Raw genomic sequence first — 15870 nt, 5'->3', positions numbered from 1 at the left:
GACCATTTGTGGGATTAATGTGCTTATCAAATAAAGTAAAAACAAAATTTCAAAATCCCACCAATTATTATTTTAGGACTGATCCTTTTATTCATATAAACTACATTTTTATTCTAACACATTGCTCATTCGAGCCTTAGTTGTGCCTTAAATAAGTAATGAGAATAAGAGACATCTGGATGGTCTTAATTTCATGTCAATTATTGTATTCCATTGACAGAACTGTGCTTCTTAATATGCACTTGGTTGGTGCAAGAGTTCCCAATGAATGTATTTATACAGACCCAGGAGCATGACATCTGCAAACTGCACTGCTAATTAAACAGACTTATCTGTTACTTTCCTCTTTTTTAATTATTTTGCAATGAGTGGTACCGAGTGAGGTGGGAAAGCAGCAGCCATAACTGCAGCTCTATTATTTAGGGACATTTAAGCCAATAATAAAACAGTAATAAGGTGGAATTAAGTGCAATACTTTAGCCACATAAAATAAGTAAGCGCATAAGGTAAACTATAGAAGTATATATAATTCCTACAAATTTGAAGGGTAGTATCCCTTTAGAAGATTCTCTAGCTAAACCCTTGCAGATTGGAAAAAAAAAGTAATCACCCTTTGGGAATATAGAACATAAAAGTGAGCTGGTGACGTCTGCTTAATAGAAGCATGTGATCAACTTAGTGATGTATAAAATCATTTAAAAGGCGAAGAACATTAGAGTGCTGATGCGTGATTTTAGAACATAGGAAATATTTCAAGTTTGCTATGTGCAACTTAATCTACATAAACTATCAGTGAAAGAAAGATGACCCAAAACAGCTCAGGAACATGGTAATTTGCCATTACATTACCCTCTCTCATTTGCGATAATCCAGTTGTTATAATAAAACATCTGGAGTGTTTTGTTTGAACAGTGAAAGAAATTAAAAATGTAACATCTTTAGAAATGTATTGGCAGATAAAGATTAATATAGGGCATCATGCTTAGGGGTTATTACATTTAATTCACAATATTTATGTCCTCGAGGTCTACAAGCACAAAGCAAAATTTGTATTTCTGGGTATTATCCTAGAATGTTTTTTATTTTATTTGGTTTATTTAAAAAAAAAATAAAAAAAATGCATTATAGATCCCTTACCATGCAATGTCACCAAGGAGATCTGTGGCGCAAAATCTTGGCAAGGGTAGAAGTCCAAAGGTTATTATGGATACAACAGGTACAATATATGAGCCCCTGTAGCCTTTCAGAAAATGACAGGCTGCTTCCTTTGGTTCATTTACTGGCATATGATTTATAGTCGCCCATAAACACTGTCATTTTAATTTGCAATGCAATTATATTTGTTTATATCTTACAACTCTCACCCAAAAAAACCTGTGCACTCTGATCCAAAAGATTTCTCAAGTTTATTCATTATGATCACCCATTACTTAAAAACAATTGTATTTGTGTATCTTGGCAGACTGAATGATATTAAAAAATATGTCAATCTAACTGCGCGTGCTAGAAATCTCAGTTATATCATATAGTGACCAATGATCTACTCACGACGAAGGGTCACTTCTTTCTGCTCATCCTCCTTGATTTCGTTGCCAATTTCAATACACCCTCTTCTCAACACTCTTCACTCCCTTGGCCTTCACAGCACTGTCCTCTTCAGATTCACCTCCTACTTTCATAGATGATCCTTCTGTGTCTACTACTGACACATCTTTTCCCTCACTTCCTCTATCTGTTGGGGTTCCTCAAAGCTCTGTTCTTGGCCCTCTGTTCTTCCTCTCTTTATACTTCTTTTCTTCGTGAACTTAGATGCTCCTTCAGTCTCCACTATCGCCTCGGGATACACCAATCTACCTCTCCTCTCCTCATCTCTCTCCTTCTCTTATCCCATGTATCCAACTACCTCTCTGACATCTCCATCTGGATGTCCCAATGCTTCCTAAAGCTCAATATGTTTAAAATGGAATGTTACAAAACCTCTTCCAGTTTGCCCGCTGCTCAGCTTAACTCAACATCCAGTCCCTCACGCTGTAACTACTTCCTTCGGAACAATGACAGAATACTTCCCCTCACCCATAATATTCCTCGAACATACGTCCTAAATGCTGCATCAAGACTGATCTTCCTCTCTTGCTGTTCCATCCTGCAAATCTCTGCACTGGCTCCCATGCTGCCCCCCACTTATGGAACTCCTTATACCACATGACCAATCTCTCCCTCCAATCTTCAAACACTCTCAAAACCCACCTATTCACTATATCCTATCTTACCCCACCTGGTAATACTCCCTCCACACGTTCTGTCAGCTCCAGTTCCATGCTCATTCTGTGTCCCTAGTTTCCATTGTCTCAGCACTGCTTTTCTCTAGACTGTAAGCTCTCAGGAGCAGTGTCCTCTACAATTTGTGGTACATCTGCACAAACCTTGTCTGCACTTGTTCTCTTTTTATATGCAACTGTATTTCGTATGATTTGTAACTCTGACTGTTCATATATATTTAGAAGATTACATTTATAAAAGATCTTGGGGTAAATATATGATCCTCCGATTGCCTTTACAAGCCATCGCATCTTTAAATTTTCACTGATTTCCGGCGACTAAATGTCGTTGATTTCTGGCGACTTGCAGAAATCGGAGGATCATACATTATCCCCCTGAACTAAATCAGTTGAATAAGTTATAATTCCATTTGCAGACAGTTTTGTCGAGGAGCCCATTTGGGGGCTATCGTAGGTCAAAGAGGTTAGTGTGACTGAATGTGACATGTGATCTGTTCATAGCCAATCATATGAACTCTATTGCCTGAACCTCTATGCTGGTCAACTGTGTTAGGGTCCCTGCCCACTAGCATCAAAATACATGCTTTTACTTGCATTTGTTAACACGAGTAAAAGCATGGTATGGGAATGGAACCCAGTGGTTCCAATGATCCCATACCAATTAGCATTTGCTAGTGTCCCCACTGACCATCTTACATTATTCACTGCATGACCAACATAATTCTATTTGACATGTAGTGTTACTGGTGTTTAAGGGTCCTTACATATAATAATCACCGTTTTAATACAGATGGTGTTCTGACTGCTTTCAAGGATCCCAAAATAAAAGTATTCAGATTTGGACTATTAATGTACAATACATTTTCATGTGTAAACATGATCCACTTTAGCTTGTCTAAAAGTACAGCATTATTTCCCCACAAAAAGCTCAAGCCTCTCCCCCACCTTTATTAGCCCAGTATCTTAGTGGGATCTTATGCAGGTTAAAAAGCAGAGACTAGTCATTTGAAGCAATCACTGGCCTCGCACCCTGTGTATGCATCTACCAATCCACACAAAGCACGTCCGCCAAGCTGTCACTCATTGTCTGCCTGTTTAGTTAGAGAAGCCCCTCGCTCCTAACATGTCAGCCTGCTGCACAGGAGTGACAGAGAGCATGGGGAACACATTTAAATAAGTGTAAACCCTTCAGTTATTTTAGGTATATTATTCAGCTCACTAATACACCACCTTTTATATAGACTAACATCAAATATAATGGAATGTTTGCCAAGCAACTGTTTCAGGAACTGGTAAGTAAATTTTAAAAGTTGGTTACAAAATATTTGTCTCCCCTGAAATGTTTTATTTAAATGTTTTATAAACAAGGTTAACTGGGCATTACATGTATTACACATATTCACCAGTGGAAATAAAAAAAAAACGTGCAGTCAAAAATAGAATTCTTAGCAAGGAAGAGAACAAACACAAAGCATCTAATATCACAAGGAAATCAATATGTAATAAAATCATAGTAGCCTATTCTTCTGCAATGACCAGGAGACTCTAGGATATGGGCGACAGCTCTTCTAAAGAAATTTAGTAAAAATATATAACCAACGTTAGTTGAATCCCTACACAACTAAAACAGCCAATCCCCTTAACTGTATATTAAATCATATAGCCCTTCCTATACACATAGCACACACTCAACCTTTCCCAGTATATGTAATTTCATAAGTCCCTCCCCTGATTATATAATATCACACAGTCCTCTCCCACAGTATCCCTCAAACCCCCTCTCATAACAACTAGACATACTCAGAACACTATCAGCAGGCTCACTCCACCTCAAAGCAACAGCTTCAAACTCTACCCAGATCCTAGCCTCAAAACTTAAGTTAAACAACTGACAGTAAACCTAACAACTTTACTAAAAGTATGGTCATTTTCCGTGCTCACTTTTAACAGTCAGTTACTCCCATTCTGCGCCCAACTCTGCATCAGCCCCTTTGTCTGTAACATGTATGTTAACACGAGAATTAAACTAACTGACTGACTAAAACACGTATTCCAATGAAGTTCCGATAACTGAATAACAAATGTACCTCTGGGCAGTGATGTAAGAGGACGTTCATTAAATCCAGACTGCGTAATGCTACCTGCACATCTAGACTTCCAAGCAGATGGGACAGAGTGGAGACAATGTCTTTTACTTGAAGCGGCAGACAGTAAGCAGGCCCAAGGTTCGCTATGTTGCATAACACGGTGAGAACCTGCAGAGACATTCCAAGCTGTAATCAGGCAAAGAGACAGCAATAACAAGTGCAGTTGCTTATTATGCTTGGAATCTTCAGACAAACCTATCATTAAATATAAAATAACAGTACATACAGTAGACACATTCACTAAGATGTAAAGGGTAGTCTTTTTGCTGTTATGCTTGTCCACTAAAATGGTTTAAACAGTTTTAAAGGAGAACAGAAGCTTTATAAAACAAGAAAATATTACACTTGTCAATTATACTGCAATCCAATGGAAGACCTATTCAGGTGGGATGATACCTACACCTTTCCTACTGCTCTTTTCCTTACGTGGCCTGGTGAGTTTAATCAGATCAGGGAACTTTTGGTTTCATTTGTTTGCTGCTATTTGATCACCATTTGGTGAGTGCACTAACTAAAGTCTACTTCCCCGGCTGTGTCTGTATATTATAGGGTTCACACTCCCATGATAAGTTTGGTCTGAGGTACGGTCACTGCTTGTGAAAGGCGCTTAACCAACATTACAAATAAGAACATGCCAAAAGTATACACTGGATGCCACAGTGAACACTGGGCAGACATGGAGCAATAGAGCACGCTGCATCCACGTCTGTCCAGTGTTCACTGAACACCAGCATGTATTGTCAATACTTTTTTATTTTTTCCATAGGGTTCAATGAACACTATTTGCAGTGTCCGTTAAGCTTCATTTAACAAACCGTGAACTTAGCTCAGACTGAATGTACCATGGGAGTAGGCCGCTTAATTTCAGCGGGATAGTGTGAAGATGTGACTTGCAGCATCTGTTGAAATCCTGGAGGATTACTAGTACTTGACTTCTTTGGGACTTTGCTGGCTGACCCAATATTTATACGAATGCAGCCTATCAATTCACAAGGAACCGGTGACATAACTTAGACACTCTATGACCAGTTTTCATGAAGTATTGGTCCTCAGGGAATTAATAGGTTGGATCTAATGAATATATTGTGTGTAGGTGAATGGAGCTGTTTAAAGACTGATCCTGAATATTATGATTTGCTCAAGTTTGAAATCAATCAATAAAAAGTATTATTTCTAAAGCCACTTGCTTTGTATACTGCATACTAGTAATACTAGGTTGGTAATCAAGTACCTTCTGTTGCTTTAGATAAAGAAAATCACAATTATTTCTAAGGAGAATGTACGAATTCATGGATCTTACCAAAACATTCAGGAAACGATAATACACAGCACTATAGCATAGTAGCAAAGGTTGTCCTGCAAGCAAAATGTGCTTTATTACCAAGATTGGTCTGTAAGCAAAAATTACTTTTAGAATTTGCCACTTCCATCTGGCCATATGTATTCAGAATTCAAGCAAGTTGGGCCAGATGTAAGAAGCGCCATCCAATCATATATGCATACAATAAAATGAAATAACATGACATTGGAAAGTGTGGAGAGGCCTGTATATATTGTGCCAAGACTTACCAGCAGAATGATATCCTTTGATTGGTCCAAAAACTGCAGCAGAATAGGCAGCAAGTTCAAGTGCAGCAGTGCTGAACATATAATGGGATCTTCCACTAAGAAATGACAAGAACATGCAAATGTTATCATCTGATATTGTTTACTCACTGTAGCATTGTTATTTAAAAAAATGTAACATGTAATAATAAATGATATTGTCCTTTTAAGAAGGACTGACAAAGCCAAGCTAGTAGCCTTTCTGAAATGTAAAAATTGCTGTAATCAGTGAGATTAACTCGTTGCAGGAGGATAACACATAGCTGTTCAATGTCTGCAAACACAACAACATCTAGGGTGTAGATTACAAACCAGTGTATTGAGTGCATTGTCCTTTTATTTATATATTTCCACACAGCACAGGAAAACATCACACCAATGCCTAAAACCACAAAGAATTGGAAGCCTCATTAATCCGTTTCCGATTGTAGTATGTCAGTCAATGGGTACTGTGGTTACTTTCAGCAAGGTGCCAGCAGCTTCTTGTGTGTAGTGCCCCCAGATAGTGAGTCTGCCTCCAGGGCTGAAGGCTGAAGCATATGCATTGGGCCATACAGAAACAGATCATGGTATTACCCACTTCACAGGGGCATCAGCTAACTAGCATCTAGCGTAATGAGATACACAGAGGACATCAACTTTAGCCAAACAAGACCTAACTAAACTGGAAGGCAGAGGGTGGCAAATAAGTCATGAGCTCAGGACACCTCTTCCAAGGAGCACAATATAGACCCAGGGTCACTCTCCTAAATACATATTTTACTTTCAAATATTATTATTACAACTGTTTTCCATAGAATCCTTGTCGTTTCTTGATGTTACCTGTCAGGTTATTAAGAGTCCACAGACACTCCCGCACCATGAATGGATGTTCTCTGTGAAACTGCTGCATGAAAACAAATAAGGCCACAAGCAGCCGACCATCTTGAATCTGAACTTTGTTGCCACTTGCGTCAACTTCTGCTAGCAGGTTTCCCAAGCAACGTACTACTGGACAAAGCAGCTGCATTGTGGGAGAAAAACAGATGACAGATTTTTTCTTAAAAACAGATAAACATATTGCACATTGTATAAAAATATAAAAAGAGACGAAAAAAAAAATAACAAAAAAAAGGGTTTAAAAAATATAATTTTCATACTTCTGTAAAATCAGTTTCTCTTTTTCCATTGGGGGACACTGGTATACAGAGTAGTGGGGATAGGCAGTGGGCGCTTTAAGAACTTTTAACTAGCCCTAGTTCCTCCCTCTCTATACCCCACTTTCTATATAAGATTCAGTTTATGTTTAACCAAGCCCCGCAGAAAAGGAGACACTAGAGAGAAAAAAAACAGAAAAAAAGAAAAACATTCTCTTAAACAAGACATGTCATACAAAAGGACAAACCAGAGCGTCAAGGGTGAACGCCCGGTGTCCTCCAATGGACTAAGAGAAACAGATTTTCTGTAAGTATAAAAATCCTATTTCTCTTTCCTGCCATTGGGGGACACTGCGAGACATTGGGGGTATAGTAGTGGGCTCAGGAGTCTTGTCACTTTAACTGCTAAGTCTTTGCACTCCTCCCCTGCTATGCCCCTTCTCTCCAGAGAGATCCTCAGTTTTTTGTAAGTGACTGGAGAGTCAAGGTCACTAGAGTATAGGCTCCTGCCTATAACTCTGTTTAGTCTTTAGATTTACAGGTTTTTTATTTTTATTCCTATTTAGGTGCACCGCAGGATCCCAGACAAGACCCAGCAGAGTGAGTAGGACTCAGCTCTGCTCACTCTGGATCCTAGCGCAGGAAAGTGAAGCTTCGCGCTCACATTACCAGCACCTCTGCCGGCATTAGTTTTATTAAGGCCATAGAAGTAATCAGAACTGCTTAGATGCACTGTGAAGTAGCGATAGGGGAGGAAGCTGTATCAGCCTCTCCTCCCTTGCCCCGGACAGCTTGCCGGCAGGTCCCCGCTCTTCCCGCAGATAACGAGCACTTTGGGGGATAGTTGCAGCGCTCACACTCGGGAGAGGGGAGTTGGCTGCAGGAAGATTGCGCGCTGTACTGGGCACTTCTGACAGCGCGCGCCAGGTGCTCCTAGGCGGCCATTTGTGGATGGGGCCAGTGAGAGTGGAGGAAGCAGAGCGGGCAGCGCCAGGAAGGGGAGGAGTATGGACACAACTTCCTGCCTCTGGTCTTCCAGCGCGGTGAACAGAGAAAGTCACTGCTGAAAGCGTGCAGCGCTGTCCTGGATCCCTCAGCTCTGCCTCTCCTCCGGTGATATCCAGATCTGCCTTAAATCTCACAGGCTTGTATGATTATAGGAGCATTGTGGAGGTGTTATATGTGAATATTCTGGTCTTGTGAGTTATTTCATGTAATAGGAATTTTCACAGACGGTACTATACGGCCTTTTTGATATTTGGAGTGGTGCTCTTTATAGAGACTTCCCAGCACAGACTTCTATTCTGTAGCCTCAATTTGCCTGCATTTCTTTTAATAATTATTTTAAGAAGCAGGACAATGGCGGAGAAGGGGACAGCTAAAAGCAAGGGTCACTCCGTGCCTTCTGCAATGTATTATACCTGTGCAAAATGTAACACAAAACTTTCTGTTGGCCACACAGACCGAAACGCCCTTTGCGCAGCTTGTACTGCGGACGCTCAGAGGCGAGACAGCTCAGCCCAGGAGGGGTCTTCTGCGATGGTAGAACCGCCCTGGATGCAGTCCTTGTTTTCAACTATGGAGAAACTGACGGCCGTGATGCTGCGGGTAATAGAGGTACGTGAGAACTCTACCCCACTTACACTTGCAGGCAGCCAGTCTGACGACAATGTTTCCACATCACAGGCAGGGTCTACCCACAGGGAAGATAGGCTAGTATCTATTTCCCAGAGGAGTAAGAGAGCCATTACTGAGGCAGGTCTGGACATAAGTCAGCTTTCTGATCTCTCCTCAGCAGAGGAAGGTGAGGCAGATATAGACCCGGAAGGGGAGGCCCTTTATGATTCTGACTCTGGCTCCACTAGTGTGGATAGTCTTATTTGGGGAATCAGGCATGCCTTAGGGTTGGCAGCACCTAAGGGTATCTCTTTATTTAAAAGACCTAAGGAACAGTTAGCGATATTCCCGCATTCTCCAGAAATGTTGGAGATTATTTCTGAAGCTTGGCAGAAGCCAAATAAGCAGTTTATGATACCGGGAAAGTTTAAGTCCCTTTATCCTCTGCCTCCTTAAGACACAGTAAAATGGGAGACGTTGCCTAGGGTGGACACTTCGGTAGCCCGGTTAGCTTCATCTTCGGCTATGCTGGTCCAGGAGAGGATAACCCTTAAGGATTACACTGATAAGAAGTGTGATCTGGCCCTTCGCTCAGCTTATACCGCTGTGGGAAGTTTGTTTAGACCTAATATGGCTGTAGCCTGGGCTAACAAGGCGGTGCAGTCATGGATGGAGGCTTTGATTAAGGGCCTTAGAGATAACACTCCGCGTACAGAGCTGGTAAATCTAGCTGAACATGTACTAGAAACTTCGGAGTATGTAGCGAACGATGCCATAGATGCAGTATCAGTTAATGCTAAGGCCTCTGCTCTTATTGTAGCAGCTCGTCGTAACCTATGGTTACGGACTTGGTCAGTGGACGCAGGCTCTAAGAGAGCTTTAGAGAATTTACCCTTTGACGGATTAACCCTATTCGGGGCGGAGTTCAAAAGGGTTATTCAGGAGACTAGGGGGGGAAAAGAGTACTTCTCTACCCACAGTTTCAAACAGACCCCGTCAGGGTAGGTTTCGTTCCTTTCGGAGTTTTTCCCGAGGGGGAGGTACCCTTAATAGAGGGCAGCTCTCAGCGTCTAGGCCATCCGCTAATAGAAGCAGAGAAGGTAGAGGTGGAGCAAGGAGAGGTTCTGCTCGTCCAGCAGACAAGCCGTCCGCGTGACAGAGTTCTTCAGGGGGAGCATCAGGTGCGGGCACAACTTCTTCAATTCAGGGATCAGTGGTGGAAATCCACAACGGATCTCTGGGTTCGGGGAATTGTGTCCCGGGGTTATGTCATAGATCTAGCCCACCCCCCATCACAGATTCTTTGTCACTCCTCTCCCCTCTTGTCCCCTCAGACGTGTTGCACTTCAGGAAGCTATTCAAAAGCTTCTGACTGCGCAGGTAATAGTCCAGGTTCCTCCTTTAGAAAGGGGTGTAGGGTTTTATTCAAACCTCTTCCTGGTGCCAAAGCCAGATGTATCCTTCCGGCCCATCCTGAATCTTCGGTCACTAAACAAGCAGCTGAAGATTCAGAGATTTCGCATGGAATCCCTATGCTCTGTAATAGCAGGGATAGAAAAAGGGGAGTTTTTGGCATCATTAGACATCAAGGATGCCTACCTGCATGTACCGATTTGGGAAGGACACCAGAGTCTCCTTCGGTTCGCAGTAGGAAAGGCGCATTTTCAGTTCAGGGCTCTCCCCTTCGGCCTGGCTACCGCCCCCCAGAGTCTTCACCAAGATTATGGCAGTCATGGCCAGTCTTTTGCGCCAGAAGGCCATAACAATTATCCCTTACCTAGACGACCTTCTGTTGAAGGCACCGTCTGCGGTTCTTCTATCCCAACAGATTCAGACTGTTATGCAGTTTCTTCAGAGTCACGGCTGGGTGTTGAATTTACCCAAGTCATCACTAGTGCCAACTCAACAGATGCGCTTCTTGGGTCTGCTTTTCGATACTCAGTCTCTGAGAGTTTATCTTCCAGCAGAAAAACTCGTAGCTTTGCAGAAAAGGATCAGAGCCATAATAATGAAAAAGAGAGTCTCGGTCCTCAGTTGCATGAAACTTCTGGGGACGATGGTCTCGGTATTCGAGGCAGTTCCTTTTGCTCAGTTTCACTCCCGTCCACTTCAGGCAGAGATCTTGAGAAAGTGGTCAGGGTCTCAGAACAATTTGGACAAACAGATTGTTTGTCTGTCCACGCCCACAAAGCTATCTCTTGTCTGGTGGACGTCCCAATCCAACTTGGAGAGGGCCCAATCCTTACAGACCTGGGCTTGGACTCTAGTCACAACAGACGCCAGTCTGTGGGGGTGGGGGTGGGGGGAGTAACAGGAACCCTGAGGCTTCAGGGTCTCTGGTCCCCTCAGGAATCCATTCTTCCAATAAATATTCTAGAGCTCAGAGCAGTGTACAATACTCTGATAGGAGCCCAGGAATTTCTAAGAGGAAAACCTCTTCAAATTCAGTCCGACAACGCGACCACGGTAGCGTACATAAATCATCAAGGGGGCACTCGCAGCGCAGCTGCAATGCGAGAGGCCAGACGCATATTAGCGTGGGCAGAACATCAGGTCCCCAAGATTTCAGCCATTCACATTCCGGGGGTGAAGAATTGGGAAGCAGACTTCCTCAGCAGACATACTCTTTATCAGGGGGAATGGGCTCTACACAGTCAGGTATTCTCCTTACTGGTGGAGCGTTGGGGCCGTCCGGACATAGACCTGATGGCGTCCAGACTAAACCATCAGGTTCCGCGCTACGGCGCAAGAGCTCGAGACCCAGGGGCGGAATTGGTCGATGCCATGTCGGCCCCTTGGCCATACCGGATGGTATACATTTTCCCGCCCATTCCAATGATTGCGCGGGTGCTAAAGAAAGTGAAGAGGGAGAGAGTTCCCGCTATTCTAATAACTCCATTTTGGCCACGCAGAGCATGGTTCTCAGATCTGCTGTTATTAGCAGGGGCTCCTCCATTCCGGCTACCCATGTAGGCAGATCTTCTGGTTCAGGGTCCATTCCATACCAAGGTTTAGATCAGCTGGCTTTGACGGCCTGGCTATTGAAACCCTAATACTTAAAGCTAAGGGTTTCTCTCAGGATGTTATAACCACCATGATTAGGGCCAGGAAGCCTGCTTCATCTTCCATATATTACAGAGTGTGGAAGACATATATTGTGTGGTGTGAGTGTAAGGGATTCCACTCTTCAAAATGTAAGATTTCCCGCTTACTGGACTTTCTACAGGATGGGGTCCAAAAGGGTTTATGTCTGGGTTCCCTCAAGGGTCAGATATCTGCCCTTTCTGTCTATTTTCAGAAAAAGATTGCTGAATATTCAGATATCAAGACATTTTTACAGGAGGTTTTGCGTATACAACCTCCTTTTTGTCATCCTGTCGAGCCCTGGGACCTCAATTTGGTTCTGCGTGCTCTTTCTAAACCTCCGTTTGAGCCTTTGCAGTCTATTGACTTACGGTATCTTATGTGGAAGACGGTATTTTTGTTGGCTTGGGGCGCTTCGCTGTGACCCCTCTTTTCTTATATTTCACGCCGATAGGGCAGTCCTTCGTACCAAACCGTCTTTTGTTCCTAAGGTGGTTTCTAGATTCCACCTAAATCAGGAAATTGTTGTCCCTGCGTTCAGGAAAGACTCTTCAGGAGGGTCTATGCAGTACTTGGATGTGGTACGAGCTCTACAGAGTTATGTAGACCGTACATCTCAGGTCAGAAAGACCAGAGATCTTTTTATTTTATACAACGCCAATAAAAGAGGCTGGCCTGCTTCTAAGCAGTCAATTGCCCGGTGGATCACGTCCACGATTCGTGAGGCTTACATTTCAGCTTCTCTAGCCGTTCCGCAGAACTTAAGGGCACATTCTAAAAGGGCAATGGGTGCCTCCTGGGCGGCTAGACATGGGGCGTCAGCGGAACAGTTGTGTAGAGCGGCGACTTGGTCTTCTGTCCACACATTTACTAAATGTTATCGATTTCAATGCTTTGCATCGGCTGATGCAAGCTTTGGTCGCAGGATTATGCGTGCAGCTGGTCCAGAGCATTCCCACCCTTGAGGAAGCTTTGGTATATCCCCAATGTCTCGCAGTGTCCCCCAATGGCAGGAAAGAGAAAATAAGATTTTTACTCACCGTAAATTCCATTGCTCTGACTCCATTGGGGGACACTGCGCACCATCCCTTGCTCTGTATATAGTTCTGTGTGTGAAAACTTTGGTTATGGTTCTTTATAATTTAAGACCTTGTCCAGGTTATATTACCTCCTTTACGTTCACTCTTGGTTTTTCAAAACTGAAGATCTCTTTGGAGAGGAGGGGCATAGCAGGGGAGGAGTCCAAAGACTTAGGAGTTAAAGTGACAAGACTCCTGAGCCCAATACTATACCCCCAATGTCTCGCAGTGTCCCCCAATGGAGTCAGAGAAATGGATTTTACGGTGAGTAAAAATCTTTTTTTTTTTTGTCTATCCTCCTATTGGGGGACATCCCAGAGCCGCATTTACAGGTGGGAATGCTCAGAAGAGACAGTGCAAAGCATATTTCTCCCAAAACATGCATCCCCTGATGTAAACGCGTGCATAACCGAGTAAACGTGGGAACGAAGAATCAGATGGCTGCCGGACACAGCTGCTCAATCGTGGCGCCATACCAGGCCACCCAGGGAGCACTGACCGACCTCGTGGAGCCTCACTTGTGTGCAAAAGGCCCTCCATCTTGTGCTCTTCTTGAGTGCTATGCAAAGCATGGACTACATCTAGAGAAGGAAGAGAAACTTTGTCCTCCGAAGAGTGACCTTTAGTAAGGGCAGGGATGACAATATCTTGACACCACCTTACGGAAGAATGTTGGCTTATTTCATAGAACTGCCCTATCCTCATGAAAAATGAGAAGACGAAACTTGCATGATAATGCTGCAAACTCAAACTCTTCTAAAAGACGAGATGGCCAAGAGAAAAACAGTTTTCCAACTCAAAAACTTTAAATCCACCGTGTCCAGGGGTTCAAATGAGGAATGCTGTAAAGCATTTAACATCAAATTTAAATCGCAAGGCGTAACAGGAGGAACATATGGAGGCTGTACATGAAGTACCCCCCTGAATGAAAGTTTGAGCACCAGGCATCATAACCAGTCTTCTTTGAAAGTAAACCGAAAGAGCAGACACCTAACCTTTAATTGAACTAAGGCGCAGACCAGCATGCAGGAACATAAGCAACCTGGAAAACCGAACAATATATGTCCTCCAGACACAATGATATATTTTAGCTGAACCAGGTTTGCAAGCCTGAAGCATGGTTTGCACCACGCATTCAGACAAACCTTTAGCTCGAAGGATCATGGCTTCAATAGTCACACTGTTAAAGCCAGATGTTCCAAACAGAGATGATAAAACGGTCCTTGACTTAACAGGTCTGATCATAGCGGCAGATGCCACAACTGACCATCCACCATGGAGAGAATGTTGGTGTACCAAGTCCTCCGAGGCCAATACGGCGCCACCAGAACGACCAGAACTCTTTTTAACTTTTTTAAGACCTTCAGAAATAGAACTACCGGTGGGAATAGGTAAACCAAGTGGAACAGCCAAGGAACGGACATCACGTCTTGTGAGACAGCCAGAGGATCTCTGGCCTGGGAGCAGAAGAGCTGGACTTTGCGCTTCAATTGAGACGCCTTCTGGTCGACGTCCAGTTGACTCCTCCTGTCTACCAACTGGCGAAACACCTCCGGATAGAGGGACATTTAGCCAGGATGCAGAGTCCGCCTGTTGAGAAAATCGGCTTTCCAATTTTCCTGGGATGAAAATTGCCACAACCAACTGAACGTGAGATTCGGCTACCTGAAAGATCCTGTGTGTCTCTCGCATGGCTAAAGGACTCTAGGTGCTGCACTGGTGATTGATGTATGCCACCGCCATGTCATTGTCTAACTTAATCTTCACTGCTCTGCAGCAAATGTTGTGCATTGATCAGAGTGCGGAACACTGCTCGCAGTTCCAATACATTGCTTGGAAGTTTGGATTCTTCCAGATTCCAAAGACCCTGAAACTGGGCATTAAGACAGACTGCATCTCAACCCCGAAAGATGGCATTCATTGTAATCAAGGTTCAATCCTAGATCAAGAATGTTCGACTCCTGCAGGGATTGTGTTTCTGCAGCCACCAAAGGAGCGACTGACGCATTCAAGGAGAAGGAATACCTGATCAGACAGATTCAGCTGGGATCTCTTCCACTTTGACAAGGAGGTCCAGCTGGAACTCCCATGCATTAAACTGAGCAAACTGGACCGCCTCGGAAGTCGATACCATCTTGCCCAGAACCCTCAAGTAGAAGTGTAGAGAGGTCTGTTTGACAGCCAGAGACCTTACCATCTTCTGTAAAGCTTGAATTATGTCTGGAAGCAAGAACACACACTGTTATTGGGTCAAATAGAAGTCCCAAAAAGATCAAATAGAAGTTTTGAAGTTGAGGATTCAACCGTGGGACTCCAGAGTCTGGGTCGCTACCTGGATATGGGACAGTCGTACCACCGGGGACTCCGCCTTTAGAAGGAGTTCGTCCAGGTAAGAGTTGATCGTCATCCCCTTGGACCACAAAAGCGCAGCCATGACCGGCAGAATCTTTGTGAAGACCCACACAGTTGTGGCCAGACCAAAAGGAAGTGCCTGGAATTGGTAGTGCTCTGACTGAACCTCAAACCTGAGGAGGGACTGATGACCCTCCCAGGTGGGAATAGATAGACATCCTTGACGTCTAGAGCCACTTTGAACTCCCCTTGTTCTAAACTGTGAATCATCGACTGCAAAGACTCCACCCAGAACTGGGGGTTTAAAAATTTAGATTCAGAAATGGCCTGAATGAACCGTTGGGTCTTGAAACAAGAAAAAGGTTGGAATAAAATTTCAAACCTTTTTTGCGATTCCTGAACCAGAATAACTACTCTGGAAGAAATCAGCTGGATGGCCTATCACAGAGGCAGTTGCTTTTTTGAAAATGCGGGAAACTGCGTGTAAAAGAACCGCTTGGGAGGATATCAAAGGAGATCGATCATGTACTCCCCACAACCAGATATCGGTGGTAGACTGAAACCACTGATC

General features: G+C 43.6%; 1 protein-coding gene across 4 annotated transcripts in view; it reads right to left on the bottom strand.

Moving 5' to 3' along the window:
* TMCO6 (transmembrane and coiled-coil domains 6) overlaps nt 1-15870 on the bottom strand; it is a 44410-nt gene that overhangs the window by 10883 nt on the left and 17657 nt on the right. For all 4 annotated transcript variants that reach the window (XM_075209896.1, XM_075209897.1, XM_075209898.1 and 1 more), the window contains 3 exons: nt 6854-7034; nt 5996-6090; nt 4367-4534 (listed from right to left, as the gene is read on the bottom strand). In XM_075209896.1, the coding sequence (XP_075065997.1) occupies nt 4367-4534; nt 5996-6090; nt 6854-7034 (444 nt within the window). The remainder of the gene's footprint in view (nt 1-4366; nt 4535-5995; nt 6091-6853; nt 7035-15870) is intronic.

The sequence above is a fragment of the Mixophyes fleayi genome, chromosome 4 (assembly GCF_038048845.1).
Source record: "Mixophyes fleayi isolate aMixFle1 chromosome 4, aMixFle1.hap1, whole genome shotgun sequence".
Taxonomy (NCBI): Eukaryota; Metazoa; Chordata; class Amphibia; order Anura; family Limnodynastidae; genus Mixophyes; species Mixophyes fleayi.
Note: the sequence above shows the minus strand (reverse complement) of the source record. Positions and strands in the feature narration are given on the sequence as shown.